At 27.9% G+C, this 21,764-nt stretch overlaps 1 protein-coding gene across 10 annotated transcripts in view; it reads right to left on the reverse strand.

Annotated features, from left to right (window-relative positions):
* LOC100213859 (stimulated by retinoic acid gene 6 protein-like) overlaps positions 1–21,764 on the reverse strand; it is a 130,945-nt gene that overhangs the window by 39,860 nt on the left and 69,321 nt on the right. For all 10 annotated transcript variants that reach the window (XR_010643080.1, XM_065815477.1, XM_065815476.1 and 7 more), the window contains 2 exons: positions 6,766–6,841; positions 1,304–1,400 (listed from right to left, as the gene is read on the reverse strand). Coding sequence is in view for 9 of the 10 variants with exons in the window: in XM_065815477.1 (XP_065671549.1) it covers positions 1,304–1,400; positions 6,766–6,841 (173 nt within the window). In the remaining variant the exon portion in view is untranslated. The remainder of the gene's footprint in view (positions 1–1,303; positions 1,401–6,765; positions 6,842–21,764) is intronic.

Below are 21,764 nucleotides of genomic sequence, written 5' to 3' on the forward strand. Positions count from 1 at the left end.
TCAAAGTTTAGCTCATAATAGCATATTTTTATGGGGAAAATATCGAAGTTATTACATAAGGTAAGTTATTACATAATTTAAAAGAAATTTGCAGTCTCAGCAAATATTGATGGGGAAATAAAGCTGCTTGACATTTAAGCTATTGATTGTTGTACTAAGTAAGATCAATACAATTAAAATATTAAAAGAATATGAAATGTGATGATGTTAAAATTTTATGTTTTGATACACCTGCTTGTAGTAGGTGTATCAAAACATACAGGATAATTTTTTGGTAAAAATGACAGGTTTCAAAGGTTGTTAAATATGATACCCAATCTATTAGTAATATTTTCTTAAAAATCACTTTTAAAAAAACTACTTTACTTTAAACTGCACCTTTTTAAGATGTAAACGCCTATTGGCAATTGATGAAATATAGAGATTATATAGAACAATATGTTCAGCATTCTGAAACAATTTAAAATTTAGTTGATGCCACAATGTTCATAATGCTATAGTGGTGCAGTTATAGAGCATTTCATAAATGAGAAGTTCTGAGTTCTATTCACACTGCTTCCATAGTAGTATCACACTAAACTTGTTAAAGAGATGAGAGAGGTTTGTAACCACAATAAAGCAGCTTCCTCAACTATAGTGGCACTCTCAGTCTTGTGTAGGAGAACAATAAAATAAAAAAAACGCTCTAATGTATGTACACACACACAACACACACACACGCACACACATATATATATATAAACTTTAATAAACTAATCAATTAAATTATTGCAATTATTGTAATTAAAATAATAATTGCAATGGTTTTTGCTCACTTTTTTAGTTACCACATTTTAGTTAAATAATTTTATTAAAACGATGTCATATTACAAATAATCTTGTGATAACTTTTTGTCTGTTGCTAAGTAAATGTTTCTTTAGTATTTTTATTTTCTTGCAGTCAACTTAAAATAACGGGATTGTTAGCGTAGCAATTAAAAAGGGTGTGCAATATTAAGGGTGTGTGATTTTAAATGTTTTTTATTGCTTTATATATATATACATATACATATATATATATATATATATATATATATATATATATATATATATATATATATATATATATATATATATATATATATATATATATATATATATATATATATATATATATATATACACACACACACACACACACACACACACACACACACATATATATAATGAAGCAAATAAGTATAGTATATAATATATAACAAAGTAGGTATAAAGTTAATTTAGAAAAAAATAAATAAAAAATAATAAAATTTTAATTTTTTACCATGAGGGATGTAGGAGTAATTGCATCAAATTGTTTATATCGAAGAGAGCTAGGTAGAAAAGACCAATCTCCTTTTCGTAACTTTAAAATGTGTGTTCTTAAAATAAAATATTGCATAATAAAACTTCACTTTTGTTTTTATATGGTTCAGGCAATTTCAATTCAACTTAATTTCAAATTATTTAAGCATAAAATTACTCAAGTATAAAATTGTTTAATTCAATTAACTGTTAAGTACTAAGTAGTAAAACATTCGAATTAAAACTTTTTGACAAAATTACAGCTTTAACAATAAACAAAAACACTAAAGCATTATTCTTAGGTGCTTAATACATGGGAGGAGATGTTTATTAATTTTCAGAAAATTTTCCCACCCAAGCCAAACTTATCAAGAAGCACCTTACCCCACCTATATAAATATATATATATATATATATATATATATATATATATATATATATATATATATATATATATATATATATATATATATATACATTAATCATATTGTTGAGAGGTACTGTATTTTTTAAATACGTTTTTACATTATTTATTTAAAATGTGCACATAAAGTTAAAAATCTTGTTCATTATTCATTTTAGAAATGAACAATTTTACAAACACATACAAAAATGTTGGTCAAATTTATAGCACATTCACATTCATACATAATTTTTTTTTTTGTATGATTAAATGTTGTGTATGATATTTTATTTATCTGCTAGTGCCTTAGTTAATTATTTAAAATAGCAAATCTTATAATTTTTCAAAGTTTTTTCAGTAATTTTAAAATTAAAACATAATTTATGCAATAAGTCCCAAAGCAGTGAGCTCTGAGCGGCAACATTTTGTAAAAAACTTACGTCAACAGCAATTTAATATTGCTGATATTGCTAAACGTGCTAAAACTTCCAGAAAATTTGTCTACAATATTGCTGATAAAATTAAATTGAATTTACCAATGAAAAATCAACCAGGTAAGGAACGTCATAGATGCACTAATTCTACAGAAGACCGCTATATAGTGACACTTGCTAAAAAAGTCATACTGATTTAAGTAGAAAAATTGCTATGGAGTTGAATGCTGCAAAAGAAAAAACCCTTAGTGCAAGAACAGTTTGTCACCGTTTGTTAGAAAAAGGGTTGAAAAGTTACCTACAGAAACAACATTGTTTTCGAAATAAGGCTCAGAAAAAGAAGAGACTCACTTGTATGAGACTCAGGTGTGTGAAACTTAAAGTTTTTTTCAAAACTTTAAGTTTCACACACTCTACAAGTGAGTCTCTTCTTTTTCTGAGCCTTATTTCTTTATAACTTTAAGTTATTTCTTTATTATATTTCTTTATAACTTTAAGTTTCCTAAAATTAACGATAAAATTAACGATACTATTTTTGGTTATTGTAAGATTGGAAAATGCAGTCAAAAAATATCTTGTACTTATTCATCTACAACTGGCTTATTTACTCACACAAGAAATTATCATAAGAATCAGCAGAGTGTGATAAAAAGGCACAAGAGGCAAAAAGAATGAAAAAGGAAGAAATTAAAGCTGGAAAACAACTGTCAGTTAGTGTCAAAGATCTGTGGGCTAAGAAAACAGCATGAACGCCTGATCACGAAAAAGCTAAAGAAATAACACGAGCTCTTGGGCGCATGTTGGCTTCCAACTACTTGTCGTACAATTTCGTTGAAGGACAAGGTTTTCAGGCATTTATGAAATAGGTTGTTCCTCAGTATCATATTCTGACCAAGACCACTTTATCTCGCAGTATTGTGCCAACTATGTATAAAAATTTGAAACAAGAAATGATTGATCACATTACTACTGAGTTTGTTGGCATGCCATCCTATTGCTTTTCCTCAGACATATGGTCTTCTTGCGCACTAGATTCCTATATACCATTTTGTTTGATATATTTAACTGCTGATTTTCAAATGCAATCATATACACTACAGAATAAACCGTTTTTGGCTGTGTCACATATGGGCGAAGCAATACTAGAATCTCTTGAGAAGTCAATTGAAGATTGGTCCAATATATGTTCTTCAAGACAATGGTAGTAATATGAGAGCAGCCATAAACATGTGCCAAATCTTTATGGACTTACCTTGCTTTGCTCATATGCTTCAATTATCAATTAATGATGCAGCATCCAAAATTGAAGGCATGATTAGTATAATAGCAAAATGTAAAAAAATCGACTCGCGCTACCATCACAGTATTTAGTCATCTCAATTGCTGTATGCACAACAAAGGCAACTAAAAAGAGATGAACGTGGGCTCATAATGAGTGAATTAACGCGTTATGGAAGAGAAAGCGTCCTTATCAGTCGAAATCGCATTAACTTGTAAGGTGGAGAATCTCACTACGAACAAATGGAAACTCGCCGAGGGTTATGTAAAGATTTTAACTCCTTTTGAACAGGCTAGCAGAGAGTTGTGTGGTGAAAGTTACCCAATATTATCTATGAAAATACCGGCTCTGCATGGATTACACCAGAAATTAAAAGGTTTCATCTGTGATATTGCAAATAGAGGCTCTGGAATTTGACTGGTGCAGAGACTTGTGGCATCTTTAGAAAGATGTTTTTCTTTTTTTGACGAGGTAATATAAATAATTATTTATATACTGAGACTCAGTATATAAGTGTTTATTTCGTCAATTTACTGCAAGCAACCTGAGAAGCTGGTGGCCAACTTATCAAAGTTTCATGAATTACTCAATAAACTTCCAAAAGTACCAGGTTCAGGACCAAAACCAGTCCAGTCTCAGCACTCAGTGATGGAGTCTACACTAGAAACACAATCAACAGGCTTGTGGAAATCCCTCGATAACATGATGACAGCAACTGTAATTAACAACAATGTTGCTGATGCTGATGTGTCAAGTACGAGTGCGCTTGATGATAATGTGAAGACATACTTGAAAGATATGGCAATTGGGCGCAATGGTTGTCCACTGACATGGTGGACGTAAAACAAAAGTCGATTTTCTTGCCTTGATAAGCTTGCTCAATCACTTCTGGCAATCCCAGCAATCAGTGTCAATTCAAAGCATCTGAACTCAACATCTGGGAACATTGTTTCCATTAAACACTGCAGTCTTCTATCAGACCATGTAAAAGAACTTAACCTTTTAGCATTAGAATAAGTATGGTTAATTGATAATGACATTTTAAATTGAAATGAACTTTCACTAGTTTGTTTAATAATCTCAAAATTACAAAAAATTCGATCAAACTCAATCAAAGATAAAAAACTTAATCTCACACAGCTCTACTCACTTGGTATAAAAACTAAGTGAGAAAAGCTGTGTGAGATTAGGTTGGGTTGATTGGACTCGAAATCAATGGCATCGTGTAATATTAAGTGACGGATCACATTTTGAAGTCATAAATAAAAAGAATCGTAAGTTTGTATGTCATCTTCCTAATGAAAAAGATTTACCATTTAATTTTACAACAAGAGCACAAGGTGATGGTTGAACTATTTCTGTATGTTTCTATCCAAATAGAATAGGTTTATTAAAGTTTTATGAAGGTCGTTTGAACACTTCTCGTTATTTAGAAGTTGTTGCTGAAGTATCTGACTTATTGGACACTATTTTTGATTTTGAAGCTGAAGATTGTTATTTTATGCAAGACAATGCACTGTGTCACAAAGCAAAAAAAACTCCAGAATGGTTTAAAACAAAGAATATTAGGCTCCTAAATGGCCACCCACTTCACCAGATGCAAATCCGATTTAAAATCTTTGGTCAATTATTGACCAAAAACTCGAAAATTACAAAATGAGCAACACAAATGACTTAAAGGATGCAATTCAAGAAATTCAGAACAAGACTTCAATTGATCTTTGCATTGAATTGGTAAATTCTGTTTCAGATCGTATTTCTCAAATTTTTAGAGCCAAAGGATCAAACATTTCTTAATATTAAATCGAGGTCTATCTAAAATTAGTACTATGTGCTATTATTTTGACCAGCTTATTTTTCTGTATTATTTATAAGTGAACTTTAAAACATGTTAACTTTAAATTTATTTTCCATTTTCATTCATTTTTGTAAAAAGTAAAATGTTATTCTTTAGATAAAAAAAACTTATTATTACTTTTCATTAAACAATTTTTATCTTACATTTGTGCTATAATTTTGGCCAGTACTTTATATATATATATACATATATATATATATATATATATATATATATATATATATATATATATATATATATATATATATATATATATATATATATATATATATATATATATATATATATATATATATATATATATATGTATATGTACTTGTTATTTAATATATCGTCTTAGAAATGCAAAATATACCTGAGCTGGTTATTCTTTTATAATATTTTTGAATAGTTTGATACATAATATAGTTAAAACAATTTAAAGTAAGAGTTAATAAATAAAGTGTGCAGTGACACCACCAAGTCACAAGTGAATTAAAAATGCCACATAGAGTAGGTTAACATTAGACTTCAATGAGGCAGGTAAGAACCCTCAAAATAACTAAGTGTTGTCAAATATTTGGCAGCCAAATTCTCTGTGATTTGGTCAAGCGCCTAGCTGAATATTCCTTGTTTGGTATTTAACAAAATCACTACTTGTGGCATCTCTACTTTTTGTTTAAAAAATTTTTTCTCACTTAAGGATTATTTTTTTCACTGTTTATGTATGAATGAAAATGGTGTTTATAGTTATTGTTTAAAAGATTTTAATACGGTTTAAAATAAAATTTAGTTACAACGCAGAACTTTAAAATACGCTGCAACACAATAAACTTTTAACGATATAAAAATTATTTCTTAAATTCACTTAAAAATAATTCCATACTTATATAAAAAATATAAGTAAGCAACATTTTTTTTTAGGTGCCCCAAGAATTCCTCAAAGAGCACCGTGGAAGAGCATTTAATAGGAAGTTCACGCCTCCTTTCCAATTGATGTTGCAAAACCTGCCCAGAGGTGAGGTTTGAACCACAGATCTTACGTTTCTGAGGCAAGTACCACTGCGCCACGGCTGCTTTGATAACGCTCATTATTGTAATTATAGATATACAACATAATGTACAACCTGCAAAAATTAAAATTTTTTAATGTGTTTATTTGTTTTTATTTAATAATTTTGGACCTTATTATTAATGGAATTCTTCCTAATTCTTGAGATGCAGAAAAATTACAGATTACATTTACATTATTAAATCTCATGCTTTGAGTATTTACATTTATCTGAAGAAATAGTCAACATTTTTCTTATAAGACTTTCAAGGTTTTAGTAGCTATTTTACAATAAATTATATCGCAAACCGGTGATTGAATTAATATAAATGTATAGCAAATGATGATTTAAAAATCTTGTTCATCTTCCAGCATAAATACCAATTCATTTAAAAATGCTTTTATAATAAAAAAATAAAAAAGTAATGTAAAACTTACCGATAACATTTAAATGAGTTAAAAAGAACAAGTAAAAATGAAACGATAGTTAAAGAAAGAGCCAAATACACACTCACTAAATAAATGTTAAAAAATAAATTTGTGTGTATTAAACATAGGTGTTTAAATACACAAATACATACATTTTTTTTATTTGACAAGATACAGCAAAATTTTTTACCATCAACATGAAAACATTTTCAAAATATCTACATTTCAAAATTTTTAAAAACATCATTTAACTTTATAAAAAATTTGAAGTCTAAACATCTATGTATGTAACTTACTAGTAACTTACAAACATAGTAATGTAAATTAACTGTAAAAATCAATTTATAATTTCATAAATAAACTATTTACAAATAAATCTAAAAACTAAAAGTGAAAGTTACTTAAAACACAATGTAAATTACCCAAAAACTTAAAAACTAAGTTCAAGATTTTATGGATTATATCATTAAGTGGATAAAGAAAAGATAAATGTAAGGTCAAAACTTCTTTTTTTTTTTTTAAATTAAGGAAAAGGAAAATATTAAAAACCTATCCGACTCAAAAATAGATTGTTTGAAACTCGGTTGGAAAAGGGATTCATGAGATTATTTTAAAAAATACATGCTTTTTAACAATAAAAATATTTTCAAGTAATTTAGCATTACACAAACATTTTCAAGGTACCATGTACAAAAACAGAATTTTTTAGCTTATTTTATATTATGTCAAAGTTAAAATAGTATTACATGTTATCAAATTATGTTTTTTAAAAGTATTTCTATTTTAATAGAAATTGTAGATGAAACTATATATAAATATTTAAACATGATACTTCATGCATTTTTAAAAATGTTTCCAACAAAAATATTTGCCTTGTATTTTTAAAGTGATTTTTTTTTATTTAGTATAATAATAAGCTATATTAAGTCTTTAGTTAATAAAAATAAACCACTGTATTAGCAAATCTCTAATATACTATTTAATAAAACATTAAAAACCAAGGAAAAACGAGAGCTATTATTGAATCAGTAAACTATGTGTTTCTGTTGTGAGAAAGGTGAAGAGTTATTATATATAAGTTTAAACTATGTTTATACATTGTAACATCAAAAATAATGTAAAGTGGTCATGCAGAGTGTGAAAGAGATGAGTGTATGTATGTATAGTGTATGTGGCCATGCAGAGTGAGTAAGTAGGAAAGTAGTTAGTAGGAAAGTAGTTAGTAGGAAAGTAGTAAATAGGAAAGTAGTAACAGTAGTAAGTAAGTAAGTAGGAACAGTAAGTAGGAACAGTAGTAAGTAAGTAGCAGTAGTAAGTAGGAACAGTAGTAAGTAGTTAGAGTAAGTAGGAAAGTAGTTAGCAAATTCTATTGATTGTACATTTGTAAGAATTTTGTAAGGGTTCACAAAAGATGTAATAGTATATAAGATAATCTTAATATCGCAGAATGCAGAAAATTTACTTTTGGTAAATACAGAGAAGTCAAGAAAGAGATTGAATTAAATAGTGGTGGAAAACATGAAGAATACATATTTGACATAATGAGTTGGTGATAATATCTCAGAGATACAATTGAATCAGATGTGGGACCAGAATCATCATTAAGAGTAAGGTGTGCTATGGCCAAGTTTTCGAGAATTATCTCCACTTTTAACTGCAAGAGGTACATCAATAAAGATTAAAAGAAAGCTGTACTCCAAATGCATTCAAAGTGTTACAATTTATTGCTACCAAACATAGCAAATTAAGTTTAAATTTAGTGTCTTAAAAGAACAGATACGATGATAATTAGATAGGTGAATGTTGTGATTCTAAAAGAAAAGAAAAAAATTAATAGTCTTAGAAAAAGTAACTTATTTAATCTTGATTAGCCTGATAGCCTACATATAGGGCAAGATTTTTTATCCTTGCTAATCAAGCAATGTTACTAAATTGTGGTATTACTTGGCACCATTTAGTACTAGGCAGTCCTAATTTCTGTTAACTATTTTTTACTTGAGACACTTTAATACTAAGGCTAAGTATGAATCTTGCTATAATCAGTATCAAAGTCTAAATACTCAAATTTGTTAATACTAGAATATACTAGAATTGGTTAAACTTTTTTTAGGCCACTACAGTCGAGGAGGCTACTTTAGTTATTGTTACAACCTTCTCTTGACTCTATAAATCCAAAACATAAACAAGGCCGCTGCCTGCGCAGAGAAACATGGGATGTGGAGGGATCAAACTCGGAACTTCTCGCCTATGAGGCAAGAAGTTCTAAGTTCTCGCCTATGAGGCTTTCCTTCTCTGGTGCTTGCTGTTATAAAAGGTTTTAAAAAGAACCAAATAAATTAAGTTATGTGGTCTTTATATAGCGTTAACTAAATATTAAGACAAATAAAAGCAAGCAGAGCTAAACTGATTATTGTTAGATAAATTTGTATTATATTTGTCAGATAATACCTGAAGTTATATTTGTAATTTTTTTACTATTTTATATTATACTATATTATATTATATTTATATGATTTATTTATTAATAACCCGTACTAGGGTTGCTTACTTCTAGTTACCATAATTACTCCAGCATCCTCTATGCAATAATGCACAAGCTAGCCCAACTTGCTGTTGATAGGCTTAATTTAATACTAATTTTATTTAAACTATAATTATAAAATACTTTGTAAATTTAGTTATTCTACAAAGCATACAAGGAATGGAACTTTTTGTGGTTTTTGAAAAATATATTTAATCTTAGTTCACTTCCAACTAGAGTATCCCATACCGGTCAAAATATCAGTACCGGTATTTTGATATCATAAAAATATAATACAGGAATTGCAGTATTAAAATCAGTATTAAATATTTTGAATTTTTAAAGCAAAGTAAATAAATTTAAGAATCACAAAAACTTGAAAGGAATGCAAATTTATTGATCTATTTGGTAGAACCTTTATCTTTTATTCCATGAAAGTGACCTCTTAAAAAACAAAGAGTATCCAGATTTTGTTGTCCATTATGCACCGCAACTTGTTTAAAATAACACCATTAGCAGTAAATACTCTTTCGGATTCAACGCTAGTTGGTCGAATCGTTAAAGATCATAAACCTGTTAGAGATATTTTCCTCGCACACCTTCATCTTAAAAGAGACTCATTTCTTTTTTAGACTTGATTATATCACCAGCGTGTTGTGGTTGTTTCCTGACAACCTTATAGTTTATTTGTTTACAAATGGACTTGTACATGTCTTTTTTCATTAACTTCTCAGAATTTTTTCCTTCGCCAACCTCAAAGTGAAGAATTTCCCGGGCTTGTTCTTCAACAGCATTGGTTTGATTCCAAAGTCCCTTCTGATTTACAATATCCAAAAGTGAAATGAGATTACTTGCTTTTGATGCACGTGGAAAGTTAAAACTTAATAAGTTTGAGTTTCTAATACCATCTTCTAGACCTTTATGCAGATAAGAAATTAAATCGGACAACTGTGATCTTCTTGCAATAATATGTTGTTTTAAAGCACTCATAAATTCTATGCTCAATGATGACTTATTTTCACATAGCCTGTCAAACATAAATGTCAATGCTGCATCCGCAGAAATTAAGTTAGCATCCTTGCAACAAAGTAACTCAACGGCTAATTCTACCCACAAAAGTTCTGAGATTTCATAATAGTTTATGTGGAAAACATTAAAGTAACTATTTGTTGTAAAAAATATTTAAACCACAGCTGTGAAACAATTTTTTTTAAAGATAAAAAAGCAGATAGTTAAAATAAATTTAAGTGCTGAGTAGTTGAAACTGTTTCAAAATCAGTTTCTGTAAAGTTTATACTAAGTTTTAAATCTATATCTTATTTTTGAATGACTTTAATTTGTAAAAACATTCGAGCATTGCTAATAGGCTATACCATCTAGTTTTTTAATCTGCAATTAAGAAGTATTCTTCACGAAATTCGAGCTTTACATAACTCTGTAGAGCCTCATTTTTTTTATGGTGAATGTTTGAATATTTGCACAGTTTTCCTTACTTTTTGTATAAATGGACCAATTTGACTATGAATTAACTCTGTATCTTGTTCTTGTATATCGCAATCCATCACTTATGCTTCCTGGTATGATTTGAAATATTGTCAAATGCACAATAGTTTTCGTGCTCTTCGGCATCTGAATATGAGTCGAAGTCTATTGATTCATTCGAGAAAAAGGTTCTTTCTTCAAAGTTTCATTTTTATATAGAACAACTACAATTGCAAGTTGAATTGCATGGGCCATTTGCCTACTTTTTGCATAACTGCTGCACCATTATTTGTTAAACAAACAGTATTCTTTTCTAATGACAAAACATACTGATTCAATTTTTCATTTAAAAGTAAGACACATTTTTCTGCAGGTAAATCTTCATTGATTTGGAGAAGTCCTAAACTCCAAAACTTTAACTCCAAGTGAAGATTCATGTTCATGTATAGTCGGTTCCTTAAGGAAGTCCACTCATCAAAAGTAATACTAAATCTTTTCCATTTAATTTATATTCTGATATTTCTTTAATTACTAACTGTCAAATAGTTTCGCTATAACTAGTAACAATTTTTTGTATAGTCATGGCGGATTTTGGAAGTTTATCACTTAAATTTAATGCTTTTAATGATTTTCGAAGATCATTGGATGTTGTGAAAACTCTGAATGGAAGCCCATCAAGTGCTGTCATTCAAAATAAGGTTGTTGCCAGTGAGTCTTCTGTAGTTTTTTTAAAATATTTAGTAATTTTTGGAGGTGTACCAGATATTGAACTAGATTCACCAATAAGTTCAATAGTATCTCGTTTTCATAATATTACATCATGTTTTGTTTTTAAATGTGTATGAAGGCTGTTTGTTGAGCCATCTGCTGTTTTTATAATTTTTGTGCACTTCTTACACTTTGCACTATGCCCTTTTTCATCTTTGAGAAAGAAAAATCAAACAAAATATTTATCTCCGCCTTTTGAATGCTGAATAAACTTTTTAATTTCACTCTCCATCGGCTTTATTAGAATATTATCTCAATTTGTAAATATGTGTCATATATTTTATCCTCACATTGTTTATATCGGTCACATAATGTGACTGATATAAACATTTAATTTTTTTGAAATAAATTTAAATAAGTTTAAACTTAAAAATGTTCATTTTTTAAACTTACCAAAGTTGTTCTTGATAATTATTTTAAAAAAACTATTAAAGAATTAGGTAATAAAGATTTAATAATAAAGATTTTGTAAAAATGTGAACATGTTTTTTACTTTTTTTGTAACTAAAAATGTAAAATCAAGAACTCAAGAACTAAAGAATGTTTAACACATTGCTTTAAAGTATACGCACTAATGATTGTTTCAAAAAAGAACAAACACAACAACCCGTAATTATAAACGTCTTAAGAATTTAAATGATTTTAAAAATGAGTCAAGTAATAATGAGAAGAGTTTCGTCAAAAATTTGTCAATGAATCAGAGTTTGATAACTTTACTTTTATATATTAGGTTTTTACTCAAACAAAGAATTTAAACACATAATACTAAAAAATATTTTAAAAATAAGCAACAAAAGTTTACTAATTTTTGTATATTTATAATCTGAAATACGACAATGCAATACGTCTCAAAAGTAATTGCATTTTAATATCTCATTAAATGTTGTAATACTTTAATTAAAACTTTTGTTATAAATCAATTTAAAAAAGTACATGAAGTATACAAATATTGTTGAAAATAATAAATAAAAAAACAACCATTTAAATACCAAAATATCCATATTTAAGCCTTTTAATACCGGCATTTGAAACTAGACAAAATTGACCGAAATCCTGGTTTTCGGTATACCGGTATTGGATTCCCTACTTCCAACACTTTATTAAACTTAATGGCCATTCGGACAATACATTAAACAGGTGTCCCAATTAAATCATTCAAAAATCAAAGATCTAATTGTTTCACAAACAAGTTCAAAACGCAATAGAAGATTTAAAAGAATTACTAAATCTTTCAGCAGTGCTGATATATAGACGTAAGCAGCGGTACTGATAGGGTACCATTGCAGTTCTAAAAATAGATTTAATAAACTTCTTGCAAAGCTTTCTGGGGTCAAAATGCAAAAAATCTTAATACCAATTCTGTAGAAAATGTGTATAAAAATCCAATAAAACAATTTTGTTAGGATTTATTCTCATCAGATTCTAGCTACCGTGAATGTTAGTGTAATTTAAAAAAATAGGAATAACTAAAAATTCGATGACTTGGAAAAAAGGAAAAAAGAAAAAGCTAAAAGCTTTCAAAATTATATATTTAAACAAAAAGTTTACACCTTGTAGATTTTCTTGTCGAAAAGAATAAAAATGGCAAAATACATAATAATTATAAAATATAAAAGAATTTATAATTTAAGACTTGCTTTTACAGAAACAAGCAACTACTAATGTTGTGCTTGTTTTCTTTCTTTTGTTTCAAGCTTGTTTTTAAGCTTGTTGTGTTAACAATGCTTGTGCTTGAATATATTTGTAATATTAAATTTTTTTTACAAATTTAACTGTTTATTTTGTTATTTTTTTCACTAACTGCAATTTTTTCACTTTTTTTTCTATGTTTATATAAAGATTCCTTTGTGCAATCCTTATACAAGAATTAATACAAAAAAATTGAATTGAAGTTTAAGCTTTCTTAAAAACTATGAACTAAAATTTATTCATGAATATTTTCATAAATATGTACTTATTTTATTTGGTAGCAACAAAAAGAAATTTATATAACTACTACCTAAATATATTTCTAATATTTTTATTTTAAAAATATAATTTTAACAGTCAATGTTTAGATAGCTGGGCAATATTTTTCTGACCTTGTCAAAATCTTTTTGTTTAAGCCTTTACTCTCAGGTGCTTAATATGAAGGAAGGGTAATTAGTTAACTTTTGGAAAATATACCCACCCTTAGCGTATTAAGATTCATTAAATTTGTTTGTTAATTAAATTTAACTTACTGTTAAAGAAAACTATCTGATACAAATAAAAACTTGGAGTAATCAGGCTTTAAAATATAAAATTTAAACTAACTGATCAAAATGAAAACTTTCATTGTAATCAGCTTATAAAAATTCACAAACACTAAAGTACACTAAAACACTAAGTAAGACTTCAAAAGGTTGTTGAGAGTTTGTATTGAAAACTGGATAACTTATGTCATTATTTTTGAGTTGTGTATTTGCATTTTGATCCCAGAACCTTTAGTTTGAATTTTTTCAATATATGCATGACAAAAGCAAAATGATACCCTATTGTAGACATAAAATGTAGTTACAAAAATATTCCATAAAAACGTCAAAGAAATAAAAAAATATAATAAAAAAAAGTCAGATATGATGTCATAACTATGAAAGTATAAAATTAACAAATAATATTTAGTTGCATTTTATTAGAAAATTTTCTTTTAAATTTGTTTTAGAAAATTTTTTATGATTTTTTCAGGTAATATTTGTAATAGTGTTTTGTCATTATATTTATGTCTAACTTTAAAGTAATTAATTTGAAATGGTTTATTATATGTCTGAGAACAATTTAGGAAAAAACAGATATCAGAAGAAAAATATCAGATAACAATATCAGAAGAAAAAACTTATTACGCTGCCATTGTTTATGCTTTATACTTCAAATATATATCAACCCTTTGAATTAAAAAAAATGACATCGGCGATATTTTGCCAACCTAAATCTGTTAGAGGTTAGCATCAGGTCAGCAAAAAAACTTGGTACAAAGATTTTACTATAAAACATAGAAACAAGGTCCGCAATGCTAAATACCGACCCTAATTCCGAGGGCTGATAAATATATATATGTATATATATGTATATATATACATATATATATATATATATATATATATATATACATATATATATATATATATATATATATATATATATATATATATATATATACATATATATATTATATATATATATATATATATATTAGGGGGAGTCAAAAAAAGTAAATTTTGAAAACAAAAAAACCATACCCCCTAAATTTGGGGCAAATATATGAAAAATGAGCCTCAAAAAGTTTGAGCGTTGTCGGATCACTTTTAACCCCCCTCAAACCATTAATTTGGGGGAAAATGACAGAAAAGTGGTCATTTTGGACCTCTTGAGGGAGGGGTTAAATATATTTTTTTCACTTCTTTTTTTTTTTTACTTACTATATAAAGGACTATGTTTTAGTTTTAAACTGTATGGTTTTTTTATTACCCTTCAAAAATTAATGTTTCGTGGTATTAAAAATCAGAAAAATTGGTGATTTTGTTTTGGGGGGGGAGGGGGTTATATATACATCACACCAAGTCCATCATTTAACTTATTCTTTGAAATTTTACTTGATTTTTGTAATTGGTGATCTGAATACAGATCGAACTTTGTCTACATTGAGCAATCTATTTTGTTTTTCAGTTTCATTAGAATATCTTTGAATATACTGCACCATCATACCTATAGACCATTCCGAATGGTCATTTACAAATATTTAAGCATATTTTTGAAAACTTTTAAAGGATGATTGGGTATGCCAATAGTTTGGTGGAAGTGAGAGCCAGTCTTTAACTCATTGCTTATCAAGACCAATCATGTCAAAAATCAGGTAAGAAAGTTCATCAACTAAGACAGACAGGGATGGTGGTTTTTTTTCCAATATTTACATTCATTTTATAAATTTTCTTGATATCTTGTTTTACTTTGTTCTCAGGCTTATAATAGTCAGAGCTAGGCATGTCAAATGACAGAATTGCTGATGCAATTTTTGTCTTCTCCTCTAATGTTAAATATTCAGATGTTAAATGATCATCTAGCAAAGCTAGAGGTATCATTGTTGAGTCCAAATACCAACAATGTTTATACTGAGATTCCAATACACCATCACAGCAGTTGGGTTTTTACATACCTTTCTGTACAGATGCATTTGATGTATGGCTGTAATATCAAGAAAAGGAGCTTTGATGACATCCTCAGATCGTAAATACCATTTTGCATAAAAGCAAATAATAAATTCTGTAATAAGCCTAATTTCAGTTTTTAGTTTATCATTTTCTAGAATAAATGTAAGTTGGTTGGATAGAAGCTGAAGCTTTAGATAATAAATTGCTTTTTCTAAAAATCTTGCATGATGAATAGCACCTGTTTTTCATACTTAATATGTAACAGGGGATAAGTAAGTGACAACTAATTCTGCAAGCTCACTTTTGTCACCTCTTCTTATCATCTCTTAATACCTGGTTTACCAATGTAAGCTCTGCAAAATGTTAATAAATTCTCAGCTGCCTTCTTTAAAAAATTGCTTTTAACATTATTTTAATCAAACCGTAAGAGTTGTATTGGATTATAATTAAAATTAGGTTCTTCAATAATATTTTTTAATTTTTGAAAAGAGGATTATTTGTTTTATCATTGATCACTAATTTCCAAAAGTGAAGCATTTTTAGTTCGTTCACATGATGTCTACAGGCTATCTGGAGGAGATATTTATCCAGTTCTTTAGATATTCTTGAAACGGACCCTTTATTCGTCCCAGTATTGGATGATGTTGTATCGAAGCATATTCCTCTAGTTTTTGATGTAAGTTGACATTCTTTAATTAAATCTATTATACCAAAAAATTGATCTTCACCAGTGGATGATACCAGCAGAGCTACTCCAAGGAGGTAAGAATCTCCATTAATGATAACTAAACCAGCCATTCTATCCCACTTTAATATTTTTCCTTTGTTTAGTTCAAACAATGTTTTGCCGTCAAAATGAACTATACATGGATATGGAGATGCGTCAATGGCTACTTTAAGATCTTGTTTTGTAATGGTTGATATGTTTTCATTTTCTTTTTTCATTTTTCTATATGCAGTAGACTGACAGCTTTTAACTTCTTTAAGGTCAACACCTGTTTGATATAGAATAGCATTTGCAACCTTCTGTATAAACATTAGTAGATGTATCATAGGATGTGGCAGTAAGAGAAACATTACCAGCAAAAATATCTTTTGGAATTTTTGCAATTAGAATGTCTAGGTTTTCAGAAACTACTATATGATACCAATCACTTGGATCAAAATCAGATTCAATTGAAGAATCCTGCCTTAGATCTGTGTCTATAAGTTCAACTTTGGGTACATCATCTCCCAAGCTTATAGACTGTGAACAGTTTTTCTTCCTGATACTTTCTTTTGCATAGTTTATAGAAATGTTTAAGTATCAGTTTTTAATTTTAGAATTAGTGGAAAAGATAATAAAGTAATAGAGGTTAAACCAGAGTTGAAGTAGTTAACTAAAAGCATTGAACACCTTTATTCTATACTTAATATCTTCTGAACCAATAACATGCTTTCTTTGACCTTCCTGATCTTCAAGAAGTTTTAAGTCTTTAATCTTGTTTTTTAGGGATCTTTTTTTATCTTTACTGATCATGTTTTTGAGATTAGAATTACTAGCCCAAAAAAGTTTTTTTATTTCTATCTCAAACTTGTTTTGTTTAGCCAAATTGCCACTAGCTTCTCGTTTTGCTTTTTTTTTAAGTTGGAATAAGACTTGCAGAAATTAAAATGCTTTTTAACTAAAACTAAATCAGTTAACACATCAAATCCAGCTTTAATCCAGGATCTCTTGATTTTAGAAAAAATACATTCATAGCAACTATCTGAGCATCTTGAAAAATTTGGAAGGGGACAAGCAATTATATTTGATATTGATGCAGATCGAGACTGCTGGTCATATATTAAGTGTTGAAGAATATCCAAGCCCGCTGGAAGCCGTATACCTGAATAAAAAGATTTGAAATTATCAATGAACCATTCGAAAAAGGTCTCAACTATAATTCCAAAAAAGATTCATTACTAATTCCAGTATTAATAAAAAAATTTCTGCCTAATATAGCTGGTTTTGCCTCTTTTATAACAAAAAGTTCCTTTTCCATTGACCTTAGTTGATTTGCACTCATTTCTAATATGTTTATTTTATGTACTAATCTGAAAATATTATAAAAATGTAAAATTTTAAATTTTCAAAAATTGTATCAAAATATAAATATACAACAATAGATGTAACAGAAGAAAATGCAAAAAATTACCAATTTTCCTGATTTTCAATACCACAAAACATAAATTTTTGAGGGGTAAAAAAAAAACCATACAGTTTCAAACTAAAATATAGTCCTTTATAAAGTAAGCAAAAAAAAAAAATTGAAAAAAAAAATATTTCACCCCTCCCTCAAGAGGCCCGAAAATGACCACCTTTTGGTCATTTTTTCCCCAAATTAATGGTTTGAGGGGGCTCAAAAGTGATCCGACAGCGCTAAAACTTTTTGAGGCTCATTTTTCATACATTTTCCCCAAATTTATATATATATATATATATATATATATATATATATATATATATATATATATATATATATATATATATATATATATATAGATATATATATATATGTATATATATATATACATGTATATATATATATATCTATATATATATATATATATATATATATATATATATATATATATATATATATATATATATATATATGTATGTATATATATCTATATATATATATATATATATATTTATTTATATATTTATATATATATATGTATGTATATATATGTATATATATATATATGTATATATATATATATATATATATATATATATATATATATATATATATATATATATATATATATATATATATATATATATATATATATATATATATATATATATACATGTATATATAGAAAGCCTTGTTAAAAAGCTTTACACAATTTGAATTTAACATGCAAAATAATTTCACCCATGCGTTAAGCCACTTACATTACGACAAAAAATTTTAAAATTACATTATTTAAACAGTCTTTCATAATCGTTTATGTGGAAAACATTTAAGTAATTATTTGTTGTAAAAAATATTTAAACCGCAGCTGTGAAATATTTTTTTTTTAAAGATAGAAAAACAGATAGTTAAAATAAATTTAAATTTATTTTATTATATTTAAATTAAATTTATTTTTAAATAATACATTTAAATTTATTTTATTAAATTTCATTTAAATTTTTTAATAAATTTGAAACATTCTGTTTTAAATTTTTCTTTTATTGCTAAAATTTCCAAACTATGTTAAAGAAAAGAAAATTCTTTTTAATAAATTAAATTCAAGTTACTTTAAATTGTTTTTTTTACATTCAACTATTTTGAATTAATAATTATATTTTGAAATAAATAAATTTTTTCCATTCCATTATAAAAGTGCTATTATACAAAAGTGCTTAATTCACTTACAACTTTATATGCATTGCTGGATAAACCATAATCAAGCCAGTAGGCAAAATTCAGTAAAAAAATTTTTGAGTTAGCTTCTTTTTAGTTTATATTACAAATTTATAAAAAAATAATTTTTTTGACAATGTTACTATTCAAACTCTGTGAGCTCTCAGAGAGGCTGATTCCATCAACAGCTGTAAAATATCAAGGTATATGAGGCATGTTAATGATGTCCTTGTATTGCTTTTGATATGCTTTATTGAGACTACATCAGGAGCCCTAGGTTTTCACTTTTAGTTAGTTAGCAGGACTGAGACAACTGCATGACTTACTGCTTGGGATCCCATAGGATAGTCATGAATGAGTAAAGTTCTCTTTACTTAAACAATTATCAAAGTAAATGAAAATATTATCACCATCAATAACACAAAAATGCCACCACCATCAACTAACATCTTTTACAAATATTTTTGATCTGTTAAGAATTTTTCATTAGTTGAATCTTATCTTTTACAAAAATTCATCAGACTTGCTCTTTTAATTTAGCTCTTTTTGAGACTAAATTAAGTTTTGCTGTTTCTCCTTCAGATCCCAGTATTGATGGATACTATCCTTTAATTCAAAAAGATTCTAATTGTCACACGCTTAGCTTGGGCGTATTCTTACGCATTATTTCATCTATTGGTCGTGAAATCAGGTACAAATCCTTTGGTCATTCTTTTATGTGCTTCGGCTTAGCACCTCTTCACTCTATTACCTTTCTCTTTGTTCTTTGTTTTGTTCTCCTCCTTCTAAAAACTGCATTCTTTTTGATATAAAATTAGCCAATACTGTTGTTATTTGTGTTTTTAATGCTCCTCACACTGAATGGCTTGACTGACCCAGGTGACCCTCAAGCCTATAGCTTCTGCATTTCTTAATCCCTTACTCAGATAGTTAACTTTGTGGCTCATTTTCCAAACAACTCTAATAACTTACCTTCACTCCTTGATTTGTGTCTTGTCTCTGACCATAGCTTATGTTTATTTTTTCCTTTTTCTCCCCTGTGTGGTTCTGACCATGCAATAATCTCAAAAAATCTTTTATCTCATACTTCTTCTTCAGACCCTATCATTGCACTACATACTACTAACCTAAAGCTAACTAGGATTTTTTTTAGTGATTTTCTTGGTGACAGTCCATAGGGTGATGTTTTTTCTCTATCCCTTGATAAAGGCGCCTTCTAGATAACTTCCTGAATTCAGGCAGAAATGGAAGATTTTATTCTTTCTTATTGGTTTAAAGTCAAGCTTCATTCTACTCCATTGTTTTTACCTTCTTGTGCAGTATCTTCTGTGTGCAGTATCTTGTGCAGTATCTTGTGCAGTATGTGTGCAGTATCTTGTGTGCAGTATCTTGTGCAGTATCGTCTTGTGTGTATCTAATTGTAATCATTTTTTTCATCTTCTTCAAAAGAACAACTCTTAAGAACATGAACTTGAGAACATACACCTATTTATTACAGCAAGATTTATATGTTTTTTACAGCATTTTTTACAAACAAAAATCAAAACCCATTTTAAAGAGATTTTTTAAATTTTAACTTTGGTTAAATCTTGGTAAAAACAAATATTAAAATGATAGTAATAATATAACTTAAATATTATAATATAAATGAATAATAAATAATAATAGTTTATACTCTGTTTTTTGTCTCTAAAAATTATTAGGCATTTTGTTTTGTTTTATAAAAACTTCTGATTGGAACTTCTGATTGGAAAAGTGATTACAAAAGCTTTTTTTAAATAAACCTTTAAGGGTTATCTTAAACTTATAACAAAACTAAAAAACTATAAAATATACATTACTTTTTCACTTTGGATCAATCTTTCAAAACACTTTTAGAGCAGAAACAGCTCATTTTAATAATGCGCTTCCAATAGATGCAAAAAGGTGCTATCTGATGCTAAGCTCCATTATTCTCAGTTCACTAAATCTTATATCTTATCCCAGAAATTAGGCTCAAGAGACTTTAGGTCAAGCTTTAACAGAGCCATTAACAAAAGTAATCCTGACTTTCCATCTCTCATTTATGGGAGTGATTTCATCATCCCTCCCAAGCATAAAGAAGAACTATTTGCAAAGAACTTTTTCTTCTGAGGTTCTTCTTTTTCAACTCTTTAATCTTATGGTCATACTCTTCCTTCCATTCCACAAGTTAACCAATTGTTAGACATTCATATCACTCCATCTTTTGTTGCTAAAGTCATATCTCAATTAAACTCTTCTACGGCTTGTGATCTGGACAACATTCCTATCATAGTCTTACAAAAGTTTTCTCCAGAACTCTCTTCAAATATCTCTAAAGCATTTAATAAGTGCTTGATGAAACCTTTTTTTTCATACCTGCTGGAAATGGCTTTATGGTTTCAATTTTTAAAAACTCTGGAGATCATTTTGATCACTTCAACTATCGTCTGATCAGTCTTCTATCTTTAATTAGTTTTGAGGTCTTTGAGTCTTTCATAACAATTTCTAACTTCCCATCTTGAGTCAAATAACTCACTGTCAGACAATCAATACAGTTTTCTGTCCTCTCGCTCTGCAGCTTTTTGAAAGATTTTATTGTGCATCAGATAGAGGCGGCTAGGGATAGGGCTATTGCTGTTGACATAATAAACACAAAATGGTATTGGATGATCAATAAACACAAAATGG

The sequence above is a fragment of the Hydra vulgaris genome, chromosome 13 (genome assembly GCF_038396675.1).
Source record: "Hydra vulgaris chromosome 13, alternate assembly HydraT2T_AEP".
Taxonomy (NCBI): Eukaryota; Metazoa; Cnidaria; class Hydrozoa; order Anthoathecata; family Hydridae; genus Hydra; species Hydra vulgaris.